General features: G+C 52.5%; 7 protein-coding genes across 7 annotated transcripts; 4 read left to right on the top strand and 3 right to left on the bottom strand.

Moving 5' to 3' along the window:
• Positions 1 to 57: 57 nt before the first annotated feature.
• On the top strand, positions 58 to 1,065 carry VTN49DRAFT_2979 (uncharacterized protein; the record flags this gene model as incomplete). Its single annotated transcript, XM_069410763.1, has 1 exon — positions 58 to 1,065. One exon carries the CDS (start codon positions 58 to 60, stop codon positions 1,063 to 1,065), a length of 1,008 nt encoding a protein of 335 aa, XP_069269537.1.
• A 149-nt stretch (positions 1,066 to 1,214) lies between these two features.
• VTN49DRAFT_2978 (uncharacterized protein) lies at positions 1,215 to 1,706 on the bottom strand (the record flags this gene model as incomplete). The annotated part of the gene is made up of 2 exons (XM_069410762.1): positions 1,215 to 1,397; positions 1,464 to 1,706. The coding sequence occupies 2 exons, from the start codon at positions 1,704 to 1,706 to the stop codon at positions 1,215 to 1,217; spliced, it is 426 nt and encodes a 141-aa protein (XP_069269536.1).
• Positions 1,707 to 3,712: 2,006 nt separating this feature from the next.
• VTN49DRAFT_2977 (uncharacterized protein) lies at positions 3,713 to 4,219 on the bottom strand (the record flags this gene model as incomplete). Its single annotated transcript, XM_069410761.1, has 3 exons — positions 3,713 to 3,881; positions 3,932 to 3,996; positions 4,091 to 4,219. The coding sequence occupies 3 exons, from the start codon at positions 4,217 to 4,219 to the stop codon at positions 3,713 to 3,715; spliced, it is 363 nt and encodes a 120-aa protein (XP_069269535.1).
• A 439-nt stretch (positions 4,220 to 4,658) lies between these two features.
• On the top strand, positions 4,659 to 5,960 carry VTN49DRAFT_2976 (uncharacterized protein; the record flags this gene model as incomplete). Its single annotated transcript, XM_069410760.1, has 6 exons — positions 4,659 to 4,832; positions 4,884 to 4,918; positions 4,970 to 5,043; positions 5,093 to 5,311; positions 5,361 to 5,701; positions 5,754 to 5,960. The coding sequence occupies 6 exons, from the start codon at positions 4,659 to 4,661 to the stop codon at positions 5,958 to 5,960; spliced, it is 1,050 nt and encodes a 349-aa protein (XP_069269534.1).
• A 541-nt stretch (positions 5,961 to 6,501) lies between these two features.
• Positions 6,502 to 9,463, top strand: VTN49DRAFT_2975 (uncharacterized protein; the record flags this gene model as incomplete). The annotated part of the gene is made up of 7 exons (XM_069410759.1): positions 6,502 to 6,509; positions 6,570 to 6,807; positions 6,870 to 6,924; positions 6,997 to 7,891; positions 7,944 to 8,518; positions 8,583 to 8,985; positions 9,052 to 9,463. The coding sequence occupies 7 exons, from the start codon at positions 6,502 to 6,504 to the stop codon at positions 9,461 to 9,463; spliced, it is 2,586 nt and encodes an 861-aa protein (XP_069269533.1).
• A 495-nt stretch (positions 9,464 to 9,958) lies between these two features.
• VTN49DRAFT_2974 (uncharacterized protein) lies at positions 9,959 to 10,954 on the bottom strand (the record flags this gene model as incomplete). The annotated part of the gene is made up of 1 exon (XM_069410758.1): positions 9,959 to 10,954. The coding sequence occupies one exon, from the start codon at positions 10,952 to 10,954 to the stop codon at positions 9,959 to 9,961; it is 996 nt and encodes a 331-aa protein (XP_069269532.1).
• Positions 10,955 to 11,242: 288 nt separating this feature from the next.
• On the top strand, positions 11,243 to 13,465 carry VTN49DRAFT_2973 (uncharacterized protein; the record flags this gene model as incomplete). Its single annotated transcript, XM_069410757.1, has 1 exon — positions 11,243 to 13,465. The coding sequence occupies one exon, from the start codon at positions 11,243 to 11,245 to the stop codon at positions 13,463 to 13,465; it is 2,223 nt and encodes a 740-aa protein (XP_069269531.1).
• Between the last annotated feature and the right edge of the window lie 29 nt (positions 13,466 to 13,494).

Here is a 13,494-nt window from a genome sequence, read left to right as displayed (position 1 = left end):
CAATCAGATCTGCCCATTCCCTCCGAGCGAACTTCCTCAGCGCCAACACACCTCGCTATGACCGTTCCGAACGCACTGTCCAATGTTATCGAAGACAACGAAGATCCCTACGAATGTCTAGCGCAGATCCTGCTTACAAGAAATTCCGATGAAGTTCTGGAGATAGAGGTTCTCCCCCCCGGCTTGGGCGGTAATTTGCTTCGTGATGGTCGCGCTGTTGGGATCAGCAAGAAGGCTCTTGCGCGGGCATTTCTGACCGCCAGAAAAATATACTTTGAGAGATACCATTGTATGAGTGATCCGCAGTTGATTGAAACCATCGAACATGACCCCCGTGACAGCGTTGCCAGCGAGGTCATCCTCCTCTTCGATTGCGAATTTACCACCGCATGTAACTGGCGGAAGCGGCGGATCCGAGCATTGGTCGAGCGGGATGGTCTGAACAGTGGTCCCATCTCCGCTCTTCTGCAACGGGAGATGAGTTTATTGACGACCTACGTATGCTCGCCGCTACATCGACATACAAAATCCCCAACATTATGGCAGCATCGTCTGTGGGTGGTGAAGATGCAGCTCGAATCTGCTGCGGATCATGGCAAGATGCTGGTAGATGAGTTCAATGTCGCGCTTCGGGCGGCCGAACTGCATCCGAGTAATTACTACGCTTTCAGCTACATGCGTCAATTGCACGCGGAGGTCGTGGCGCGTGGCTGTAACGGAAATGTTGAGGATGTCTTGATTCAACGGATGCTTAGCTGGTGCTTGGCTCATCCGGCGGATGTATCCGGATGGGCGTTTCTGTTCTACCTCCTCAATCAGCCCGGCGGTGTTCCCGCTGTCCAAAGGCAGCGTGTGATGGATCGTGTTATCGAATTCGCGGTCCATGTCGCCGCATGGCAAGGCGAGAGCCTTTGGACTTTTGTTGACCTGATGCTACGTAGGTTTGGGCCGGATATATTACCGGCTCAACTTGCAGGATCATTGGCTGTCAAACAGCCGGAGACAGCCAAGTCGACGCCACCAAGATGGAAGACAACCATGCAAAGAATTCAGGATATTGCGTAAATGCGACTTCATCGAGAATACGTTGAATTTCTAGGCTTGCAAACTCCAGACTGCCAAACGGTAACGCGATGTCCGACTTTCCGACAATTCTCACCAGCATCCGCTCCAACATCTTTGTACCTGGACCTCTTGCTAGCGGATTCCCGCCGCTACTGCATAATACCACTCAACACTCCGTTAACAACGTTGGACAGACCTGAGAGTGAGTTACTCAGCTCTGCAGAGGGGTCTGAGTTCGACTTCGTTGTCGAACCCGATGAAGAATCCTTCGTATCTGCAGACGGCGCTTGGACGCCAGGGATTGCGCTAGATGACGATGAGGGCAGCGCGGCCTTGAACATCTGTCAGTGTCTGGGACACTGGAACAGGAAACCTAAAATGAACTGCAAGGGCCCTACCGGAGCTCCAGCAACGACTTTCTCCGCCAACGTTTGGGCATTATTCACGCTATCAAGCCCATTGTTTTTCTTTTCGGTAGCCTTTTCCTCCTTGGATAGGAGAGGATTGTTCTGAAGGACTGAGGTGTCGAGACCCGGAAATGCGGCCACGCCATCGTCCGCGGGCATGGGGCGAGCATGGGCGGTCATGGCCAGAAGGGCCAGCGCGGTGACAAGGTTCAGCACGCAACTGAAGCGGGCCATTGTTCGCTTCTCTCTTCAAGATCAAGGAGAGACTAGGTCGGTGTTGGCCGAACTACAGTCTTTGAAGCGGAGGAATAAAAGGAGCCACTAGGCAAATGCGCGAAATCTTTGCCTTGGATTTAGAGATCGACAGACGAAGGAGTGGCTTGATAGGAAGCAGGATGAACAGAGAGGTCTGGGGAGCAATTTTATATCAGGCTCGGTCCCTCCATCTCTTATCATTCCCTCTGTTGCACGCTCCTTATTCCGTCGCATATTTATCGAATATGCGAGGTGGCGGTTTTCGAGGATCTACATAAGATGATCATCGGTTCGTGCAAGGGAACACCTCCAGGCTGCGGATATATGTCAGGACTAGTCATAGAGGCAGAGAGATGCACGAGAGGACTCGCGATCTGAAACGAAGATTAATGGGCAATCGGTCTCTTATTGGATGCTGCGAGAAATCGTTGGAAGATTTCCGTTCGGACATTAGGAATGGGCAGGAGTTTTGCGTCGATGGATTTTGTATGGAGTGCAGGTGCATTGCGCATGCCAGGGCGATTCTGCATCGATAATTACCAATCTGCAGGGAGTTGAAATCTTATCTGGGGTCCCTTTCCTCCTATTGAGTGCGGAGTACTCCATACATTCCACAAAAAAAAAATGCCTCGCGCACTCTGAGCTTGAACTCATCTACATACATTCCAATTACTTTGTGATCTACTACTAGTACTTCTGCGAATATACACTTAAAACCAGGATTAAAGCACACAGGTACCTGGCCGCTTGCTCGTATGTCTCTCCCCCAATTGACACGCCAGCCGCGTTCTGGTATCCGAAGATATCGCGGCCGGCGCAACACAAAGGAGAACATATCTGAAATTCTCTCTCGGCACGATTTTGACCTCGTGCCGTCATGGACAGGACAGACGAGTCTTCGAAAATGCCTTCAATCAATCTGCTCTGCTGCTCACGATGAACCAATCTGTTCTGTTCCTGCTGTGGAATTTTACCGTTAGTAGCGCTGTAACCGGTTAGTCATTGATTTGATCATGCGTTGACCTGGCAATTGTTTGATAGATGTCGGCCACAGAGGGCTCTCTCATCTCTAGCCCTCGTTAAGCCTTGCAATAAGAAAAACTGAAGAGCAAGGGATCTTCAGTATGTATGCTATAAGCGAACCCGGCCACCGCATGAGAAATAGCGGGTGTCGTCGGGATTAGAACAAGCATTGGCTCGATCTCGGTCTCAAACTAAAATTTGTAGATGGAATAGCAGTGCTTGATACCATCAACAAGGGTATGTTGGAGACCTGTGATGTAGATAAGTTGATGAGAGGAAAAAAAAAATTTGGTTGAAGTCATGAATTGAAGTGGTTGAGGATCGAGTGGAGACGTCTGATTATGTCAGCATATCTTTCTGATCATGTGACAGAAAGGCCCTACGTCAGTGGAGGGGAAATCGCTCCCTGTCGTTTCGCTTTAGCTAGCCTTGAAATGTGTGAACTCAATCTGAGGACGATTCTCTCGTGTTTGTAAATAACTGGCATAGCGATACCTGGGGCTGGGATTGGCGTCGTATCCAGATTCCAGAGTTAATGGATCCGACCAAGCCACACACAGATTCATTTTAAACTCATTCAAGATTCCATTTGATCTATCAGGTTACATCTCTACTCCCGACAGAAGTACCAGAACTTCGATCATACACAACTTTACGGCCTTTACGGGCTGGAATCTGCTTAGAAATCCAACATATGGCCGTGGTTTAGTCATCACTTTCGCCTCCAGCTCGATCTACAAAACAGGCTTGTCATGATAAAGTTCGGCGAGATTGAGCAGACGACGATTTTCCCGTCTGGGTGTAGAATCATGCCCGAAGCTCCGGGGTCAGAAAGGATGATTGGCCAACTGTCTTAGTATGTGCATCGAGGCTAGCCAGGAAGATAGTAGCGACAGCCCTATGGCATATTAGAAGCTGCCGGAGGGGTAACAAATCCTCGAAAGCCGATCGGCTCCAGAGAGCTAGGGTTGGAACAAGCTCAACGCGATCATTTGCCGACTTCGCCCCATCTCGACCATGAGCATGAGGTCACTCTCTCGACTCCGCCCCTCCGCTTCTGTCCTTTTCTGAGCTTGCAGCTTGAATCTTAGATGATCCTGGTTTCCTCTCAGCAGTCGATCCATGGTGGTCCTGTCCCAAACAAGTAGCCGCTAAACCGCAACAGGGAACTGTGGACTCACATGCGCTTCGTCGTCGCGTCTTTTTCACGTCGTGCGGCCTGCTTGCGATACCCCTCCCCCGACCACTGGATATGGGGTTTCGCCTTGGCACCTTTTTACTCTGACACTCACATCTGGGGTGTCAATTCACAATTCTTGAGAAGAAAGTGGTATACCTACCATCTTGCCCAGACGTTGACGGTGAGGTCCGAAGTTCGGTAGAGCTTCTGCGAAGTGGAGGTGCATTTCGCCGATCCGAAATTTCGGGTTTTTCGCATCGCAAAAACGCCAGAGCAGCGCAATGCTCATTGTCTGACGCCAGTGTGACCGAGTTCACTTCTCGCCTTTCTCGATTTATTATCTCCTGGTTTTCTGTCCGCTACCGGTCCAGTGAGCTGCTCGGTTGTCGACAATTGAGCCGATTTCGCATCGACCGCGGTTCCGTTCGGCCATTGGAGTGAACTTAGTTTGCCGCAACAATATCTCCGTCGATCCGCATCTTCTGAGCCAGCTCTGGTTTGGGAGGAATTCCTGCTGCTCAGACTGCGCTCTGGTGTCGCATTCCGGTTCATGGAAATCTGTGGGACGCCAAACGGTCATCTCAGACACTGAGAGACCGCTTTGCGTTCCATCGGGTTCCCCAGCCCAGTCACGAATCGATCAGAGACAGCTCTGGTTTTGTTCAGTCCTCTTGGAGGCCTGGTGATTGCGCGGTTTCTATCCCAATGCCAGACTTCCCGACGTGATTATGAGCGACAACTCCGGTCACGGTCCCTTCTTGTCACCCTCCTCTCGCGCTTCTGCTGCCGCCATGTCGTCGTACCCATGGGTCTTCGACGTTAAAAAGCGAAATCGTTTTTTGAAGAAATACCGGACTCAAGTGGCTTCGGCGACTTCGACAATATGCGCCACGTTGGCAGCGGTATGTACCGTAAAGCTCGATTGGGGAGCACCGAGACTAACAATGGCGTAGACGCCGCTCGAGAACTTGAAAACTCGCATGCAGACGTAGGTTCTCAGCTCGCCGGAATTCCATTGGTACGAAGCTGACTTTACAAGTCACAATTTTACCAACATTCGAGAATGTGCGAAGTACATATGGCGGACTGAAGGGTTCCGTGGCTATACAGCAGGTATGGATAGTATCTATGTCGTGCATAATACGCCGAACTGACTTCATAGGTTTCCTTCCACCTCTTATGAGCGTGACTTTTGTCCGTGTGGTCAGTTTTAGTACTTATCAGGTGGTCAAATATCGGATTTCCGAACAATTCGAGAGGTACACGGGAGTGTCCCCCTTGGTCTATTACAATCAACCGGGCAGTGTGCCCACCCTGGCCACCATCACAACTTTCACTGTCGCTGGCATGTGCGCCGGATTGGCTGCGTCGCCCTTTGCTTGTGCGTATCGGTTGGCCCTGCCAGAATTTCACGTGCTAATACACTACAGGCCCCTTCGAACTTGCCAAGAATGTCGTGCAAACATCAGTCTTGATGTCTCATCGCTCTCAGGCGCGGCCTGATGCGGTTAGGGATCCCCGTGTTCGGCAACTGCCCCGTCTCGGAACCATTCAGGCTTTTAGACGCATCGTCAGCCGTCACGGCCTCCGAGGACTCTATACAGGATATCATCTACACGCCATGCGAGACATGATTGGCACCGGGCTGTACTTTGGTGTCTACGAAACAGTGAAACAAATCATTGCCAAAGAGATGGGCAAATCGGCGCAATCGCCATTCGGCCCTCCCATGGTCGCTGGAGCACTCTGTGGGACGGTTCCCTGGCTTGTGGTAGGTGCCACGCGGATCTCGTTCGAACGACGTGCACACTGACATGTCCTAGACATATTCCCTTGATACCCGCAAGACCCGCGCCCAGAGTATTCTCCTTGGCAGGTCCGAGGAAATTGGCGAGGCAACCGTTGCTGTCGCACGGTCGAGCATGTACAAAGGGCTGACCGTGTCGCTGCTACGGACCAGCTTCCAAAACATGATCCTATTCAGTCTCTTCGAATATACGAAAATGAAGATCAATGCATTAGAAGGTTGATCGTCGGTCTCGCTATTACCTACATTTGGGAAGATAGCGGGATGGGAATGTTTGCATGTCGATATTGATTTTCTGCAAATACTTTGCGATGCATCACTGTCCGAGGACAGACCCGGCGAGGGTTTTTATGTTCTATAAAGTACACCGGCCCAGAAGCCGTGATAGCATAGCCCTTGACGTGAATGAGTTCAGATACCGCCGGCCAAGGGGATTTAGGTGTAGGTAGATTAGACTTGATACCCAAAGAGAACGGATGCATGACACCCCGGTGTTTCTTCCTCAGTCAATCATGGAAGGGACAAGACAATTGCAAGATTCGATTCTACTCATCCACGCTCTCACCTCGAGGCGCGACGATGCAAACATGACAAGCCATGCTCTGATAAGATAACAGATAAAGGCACGTGACCAGACGTCATTTGTCCATTCAGACTTCGGCGTTGCGAAGAGGTGGGATTGTTTTTAGACTGTCAACAAACAAAAGTCGAACCGCGGGACATCTCCATGCTTCCCACCAGCCAGCGTCAGGCGCACATACACCATGTCATCGTGAGTGGTGCTCCTCGAATCAAGTTGCCAGGCCGAACAGTTTCTGATGGGGAACTGCAGCAACATCCTCCAGCTGCCGTTCCGGCGCTCCCACGCCGTGTCCCTCTCCGACGCCATCACCCAGTACATATCCTCCAAATATGACCAGCGCCCGGATATGTTTGCGGACGACCTGATGATCCTAGATCGCTTGCGATCCGAGGCCATTAACGTGCAGGAACCGCATGTCAGTGGGGTGAGCAGGTTGGTGACTTACGCGGCGCAGCTGAAATGGCTGGGTGGGAAGTTTCCGGTCGACGTGAGTGGAACGACCTGTTTGCGTCAAGTTGGATTACAATTCTGATAAGTGGCGTTCTCAAGGTCGGAGTTGATTTTGTGTGGTACCCTGCTTTCGGGTTCAATACAGGAAGACCAAGTGAGCAAACTCATATCCCACGGGCAACGTCGGCGAGGAACTTGGACAGAATGCTGATGTTCCTCTTTTTAGTCACCCAGAACAATCTCCGCTTCGAGCTCGCCAATGTCCTTTTTAACTTAGCCGCGCTTTACTCGCAGCTAGCATACTCGCTGAATCGTACCACTTCCGACGGACTCAAACAAGCATGTAATTACTTCTGCCAAGCGGCAGGTGTGCTACAACATCTCCGCAAAGATATCCTTCCCGAACTTCGCGCATCGCCGCCAGAGGACATGGACGAGATGACCCTCCAGAGTCTCGAGGAGCTCATGCTAGCGCAGGCGCAGGAGTGCTTCTGGCAGAAGGCTGTCAAGGATGGTCTCAAGGATGCGTCAATTGCTCGATTGGCAGCCAAAGTATCCGATTATTATGCGGATGCAAGCGAATATGCCGTCAAATCCGACGCGATCAGCACGGACTGGATCCACCATATGACGGCCAAACATTATCATTTCGCCGCTGCAGCGCAGTATCGGCAGTCACTGGACTGTCTAGACAAGCGAAAATATGGAGAGGAGGTAGCACGCCTGCGGGATAGCCTTGCGTGCGTGAACGAGGCGCTCAAAGAATCAAGATGGATCAACCGTACTGTTTTAGGAGATCTGAATGGGCTAAAGAATCGCGTATCGGAGGACTTGAAACGAGCAGAGAAGGACAACGATATTATTTATCTGCACCCAGTTCCTCCAAAGTCAGAACTGAAGCCTTTGGACCGCGCCACGATGGTCACGCCCAAGGCCCCCTCGCAGGTAACTGACGCTATCGCTATGCTGGGAGAGAATGCGCCATTGGGTCCGCCGTTGCTGGCTAAGCTGGTTCCATATGCAGTACACGTTGCTGCCAGCATCTACTCTGACCGTCGCGATCGACTGGTTAATGAAAGTATCATTGGCGAGTTGGAGTCAATGACAGATCGAATAAGAGAGTAAGTTAAACCGCTACAGGAAAGGCGATCGAGACTGACGTTGAGGGGGTAGTGTTTTGCAATCTTTGAACCTGCCTGGTTCTCTACAGGCGTTAGAGAAACCCCTTGGTATCCCAGCTACTCTAGTCTCTCATGCGGAGGAAATCAGGCAACAAGACGGTCTGAATCGGCTACGGCGGTCTTTTGCGGACATTGCAAAGATCAAAGCCAACGATATGGCCGTCTACAAGGAGGGTGTCGACCTTCTATCCGCCGAGAAGGAGGAAGATGATCGGGCGCGTCTGAAGTACGGCACTGACCGCTGGACGCGGGAGCCGTCTGAAGTCGCTGGTCAGAAACTGTACGCCAACGCAAAGGAAATCAACGGATATTTCACGTCCGCCGAAAGCACAGACGAGTTGATCCACAATAAACTTGGCGACTCGGAAGCAATCCTGCGTGTGCTAACGGGGACAAATCGTGACCTGGAATCGTATGTCCCTAACAGTCGGCGGGCAACGTTGACACCGGAGTTGGAACGTGAAGCTAGCCGACTCCGGAGCTGCCTAAACGAAGTGAGTCGGATGGAGCAGCGGCGAAAACGCCGAATCGAAGCGTTGAAGGACAAAGCACGGTCGGACGATATTAGTATGCCTCGAACATGCTTCCCTTGTTCCACCTAGTCAGTATAAGCTGACCAGAGCAAACGCAGACCCGGAGCTCTTGAAGGAGACTGCACGGCTTGAACGCGAGTTTCCCATGCAGCCCATCTCCGCCAGCCAGTTTGAAGACTTGTTCACCAACCACCTGAAGCTCTATGACACGGACAAGGAAATGCTAGAGAAGGAACGAAAAGAACAAGAGAATCTCATTGCTCAACTGCGGGAAGCGAACTCCGCTTTCAACCGGGTGCGCAGAGGGGATTCATCAAGCAGAGAACGGGAGCGAGCCTTGCAAGAACTCGAGAACGGATACAACAAGTACAAGGAACTTCTCTCCAACATCGAGACTGGCCGGAAATTCTACAATGACTTGGCTAAGATTGTGGGGAGGTTCCGGGACGACTGCCGAGCGTTTGTGTCCAAGAGAAGGATGGAAGCGAGTACATTGGAAAAGTGAGTCTACCGCTGACCCCTTCTGGTCAAAAGGCTCGTAGAGCTAATTTCTTGGTCGCTATTCAGTGACATCACAAACGCAGCGGCCATGGCCGGGCTAAAGTTATCCTCCCAGTCATCGGCCGCTCCCCCTTCTTCACCACCTGTAACCGCCCAGCAGAACCACCAAACGCAACCAATCCTAAAGGAACCCAGCACAGCGCCACCAGCGCCCGCATCCGCACAGGTCGTAACATCGATCCCCAACTCCGCCCCCGCCCCTGCCGCGCCTACACCCGAGAAACCTGTCAGTAGAGTGTGGTCTCCGGAGATGGGCATCCGGTTCGGCGGGCCACTTCCCACGCCGGGGAATAGCGTGCCGCCAGGAATTCAACCTCCGAAGCCTGATTCGGGCCCAAATGCTGGTCAGGGAGCTGGTGCGGCAGGAGCTGGGAGGGGAGGAGTATGGGATCCGTCTAAGGGGTTACGATTTTCATGATTACGGGGGTTGGATTGATGTTCTTTGGTTAGAGTGGGTACTATTGTGATATAGTGTAGAGCTGACCATGGTTTTGGGATAAGGGTTCCGCGATGAATGTACATATTGCACGTAGGCTTATGATAGATACGTTAGATACTTGATGTTAGATATTGCTTGCTAAACGCCGCGCCGGCCACAGGATGTGAACGCAGCGGATAAAATGGATATAGAGCGGAAGCTGAGTACCTAGAGCGTTGTACGCTGTATGTGTGGCGTCGCTGCTATCTCCTCCCTGATTACCTCGGACGGGCAAATTGGTGGTCGAAAAGAGCTCGGCGGTATAATATTTAACTTCGAGGGCGTGGCAGCCTCAATGTACTGAGATCATGTAATCGATTGAATTCCGGGCCATCCTTTCCCCGTTGCGCCGGGATGAGTCTGCGTAAAACGGCTTGGAAGCCACGATCCCTCTGCTCCTGACGTGTTGTTGGCCATCGATGATCTGCCATCGGATCATCCGCCTTGTCCTCGAAGTTTAGCTAAAGCTTCCATGATTCCCGCGCTCATTTCCTCGTCTTGCTTGTTCCGCTGCCTCGATTCTTGCTGTGTTTGACTGCCCTCTGAGGCCGCTGCAGTCTGGTTATCTTCAATATCACCGCCAAACGCCTGGACAGTAGTATCTCGAGGCTGTGCGCAGCCACCCGATGACTTTCTTTGCTCCCCCACCGTGCGCTTCTTCGCAATTTCCGTCCGAAAGTCCTCTCTCACGGCGCCGCACCACTGTCGGACCTTCTTCTCACCCCATCCAGGCACAGCACTGATCTCCTCCGGCTGCGCATTGATCGCCGCTCTTAGACTCCCAAACGTGGAGATCAAACTCGTCGCATCGGATTTGTTGATGCTGCGCGGGGCGGTGACAAAGTCAACCAAACTATCCCGATACGACTGTGCCTGCTGCGTCCGGATGGCTGTCGGCTGCGCATTCTCAGACGACTTGAACAGCTCCAGGTAGTGCGCTGCCTCCGGCGCAGACCAGGACAGGATAAGTGTCACGTTGTTGACGATGGACGTCTTGGAGAGCTCGCGTAGACTGTCCTCGTGGTTCGGCACGTCGACGAGAACAAGGATGATCCGCAGCCGATACTTCCCGGCCAGCCCTCGAATTCGCGAGTAGATATATTCTGGATGCAGCCGGTGGTATTTGAGCGAGAGAAAGAGGGCGCAAATCGTCGCGCCGAGGACATAGTCCGCAGGGATGTCGGTCGCCCACTCCCATGGCACGAGCTTGATGAAGTTGAGAACCGGGTTTCCTTTTTGTCGGGGCGAGACGAGGATCGCGGACGGCGCTGTACGGTTTGGCAGGGCTTGGGGAGTAGGCTGTTCCACTTTGGAGCGGGTTGTTGCTGAGTGCCCTGGTGCGGAAGTACTGGTTGACTCCGAACGCGAACCCGCGCCGGCAGCACGAGCGCGTGCAGGCTGCGTCGAGCCGTGGGTCGAGCCGGCGTTCATATCGTAGGAGGACGACTCGTGGTAGGCTTGAGCGCGTCCGGTAAATGGCCTACAAGCTACGAGGGCATGGTAAGCAGAGGAAGATGGACGAAGAACGAAAAAAGGCAGACTCCCAAATGGTAGCCAGTCTGAAGCTCGCGGAGCTTGGGCTGATAGCAGCGCGGAGCCAAGACTGATATCTTCACCGCCTTCCCATTGAATCCTCCATCCATTTTTCTGCCGCCAACTTTTTCCCAGTAGGAAACAGAAGAAATGCATGCAATATAACCAGTCGGGCTTTTAGAAATCATGACAGAAATTCGCAAGAAACGGCGTTTATCCGAAAGCGGGAGCTTTCAGGCCGACGAGGCCGCGTCCACGGATGCGTCACAGCCCAATTCATCCCGCGCAGGAACCGCTGAACCCTCTGAGGCGCCACCGATTCGAAGAGAACTCTTCGTGCGATCTCTTCCACCGACAGCGACGAACGAGAGTCTTGCCGAATTCTTTTCTCAGAACTACGTGATCAAGCATGCAACGGTCGTCCTTGACCCGCAGACTAAGCAGTGTCGAGGCTACGGTTTCGTTACCTTTGCCGATCTTGATGATGCCAAACGCGCATTGGAAGAGTTCAACGGGGCCCGTTTTGAGGGCAGGAAGATTAAAGTTGAGGTCGCACAACCTCGTCATCGGCAAATTGACGAAGCTAGTGGAAAGAGCTTGCCATCGGCCACCGCTGAGAAACTGAAGGCGGAGCGCGCGCTCCAGAAAGAGCGACAGCAGCCGCCGAAGTTGATCATTCGCAATCTGCCGTGGTCAATCAAAGAACCGGACCAATTGGCCGCACTATTTCGCAGTTATGGGAAGGTGAAGCAGGCGATTGTTCCGAAGAAAGGGAAGTACCAGGCTGGCTTCGGGTTCGTTGTCCTGAGAGGGAGGAAGAATGCAGAGAGGGCGATCGAAGGTGTGAACGGAAAAGTGGTTGATGGGCGACCGCTGGCGGTTGACTGGGCGGTGGAGAAGAGTGTTTGGGAGAAGGTGAAGAATGCACAGAATGCGATGGAACAGGATCAGGCCAAGGAGTCGGAGAACGTGGACGAGCAAGAGGCGTCGACGTCGGCGTCTGAGGGAGAGGAAGATACAGAGGAGCCTGACAGCGATGCCTCGGAGGGTGAAGGAGAAAGCGAAAGTGAAGATGAAGATGAAGAGGACGATGATGAAGAAGATGAAGAAGAGGATGATGAAGAAGAGGAGGAGGATGATCGAACTGCATCTACTGTGTTCATTCGCAACTTGCCATTTACATGTACCGATGACGCCCTCTACCAACATTTCAGGCAATTCGGCCCTGTCCGGTACGCACGAGTCGTTATCGATCCCGAAACAGAGAAACCCAGGGGAACCGGCTTCGTATGTTTTCACAGGCAGGAAGATGCTGCTTTGTGTGTGCAGGAAGCCCCTAAGCAACCAGTTGAGGGGCAACGACAAGACAAAAAGTGGGCTGGTAAGACGAAGAACTCCGTCTTGCAGGATGATACGGTCGACACGGCAGGGCGTTACACCATGGATGACCGAGTCCTGATCGTCAGTCACGCGGTGAGCAAGTCCGAAGCCGCGAAACTCAAAGAAGAAGGAGCCACGCGCCGGGAGAAGGACAAGCGCCGTTTGTTCCTCCTGAACGAGGGTACCATTCCTTCGAACTCTCCTCTCTATAAGTTGCTTGGTCCTTCGGAGATCAAGCTACGGGAAGAGAGCCTGAAGCAGCGCAAGGCCCTTATTAAAAACAACCCTTCTCTACACCTGAGTCTCACTCGGCTGTCTGTGCGTAACATCCCACGGCAAATCAGCTCAAAGGATCTCAAAGCCCTGGCGCGAAAGGCCATTGCTGGTTTCGCAGAGGACGTGGCGAAAGGCCGCCGTCAACCACTATCCCCGGAAGAAGCGAGGCGCGGTTACGAAGAAACAAAGGAGGATGACCTGCGGCGCCGCAAAAAAGGCAAAGGCGTTGTCAAACAGGCCAAGATCATTTTCGAGGGGCGTGACGGGAGCAAGATCAGCGAGAAGAGTGGCGTTGGCCGAAGCAGAGGCTACGGTTTCATTGAGTACTACACGCACCGCCACGCGCTTATGGGTCTGCGCTGGCTCAATGGGCACGCAGTTGAGGTCAAGGGGGAGGACGGCAAGACGAAGAAGAAACGGCTCATTGTTGAATTTGCTATCGAGAACGCACAAGTGGTCAAGCGTCGGAAAGAGCATCAGGAGAAGATGCGAAACATAATGAAAAAAGCTAAGAAGCAACAAGACGAGCGGGAATCATCGGTATCAAGTGAGGATGAGGAGGAGGAGAAGCAACCACCTCGAGGCACTAAACGAAAACGAGGCTCATCCAAGAGCCAGGGCGAAGGAAAATCGAAAAAAGCCAAAATTGAGAAGCCCACAACAGACGAAGAAAAGAACAAGATCGCCAAAAGGAATCGCATTATTGCTCGCAAACGCATGCAACGGAAGAAGCGCAAGAGTGGGAAAGCATGATTAAACAGGTATTGACGTTGGATATCATG

This window comes from Thermomyces lanuginosus (assembly GCF_041956635.1).
Source record: "Thermomyces lanuginosus strain ATCC 200065 unplaced genomic scaffold VTN49scaffold_27, whole genome shotgun sequence".
NCBI classification, from domain to species: Eukaryota; Fungi; Ascomycota; class Eurotiomycetes; order Eurotiales; family Trichocomaceae; genus Thermomyces; species Thermomyces lanuginosus.
The sequence above is the reverse complement of the archived record's forward strand: the minus strand, read 5'-3'. Positions and strand labels throughout refer to the sequence as shown.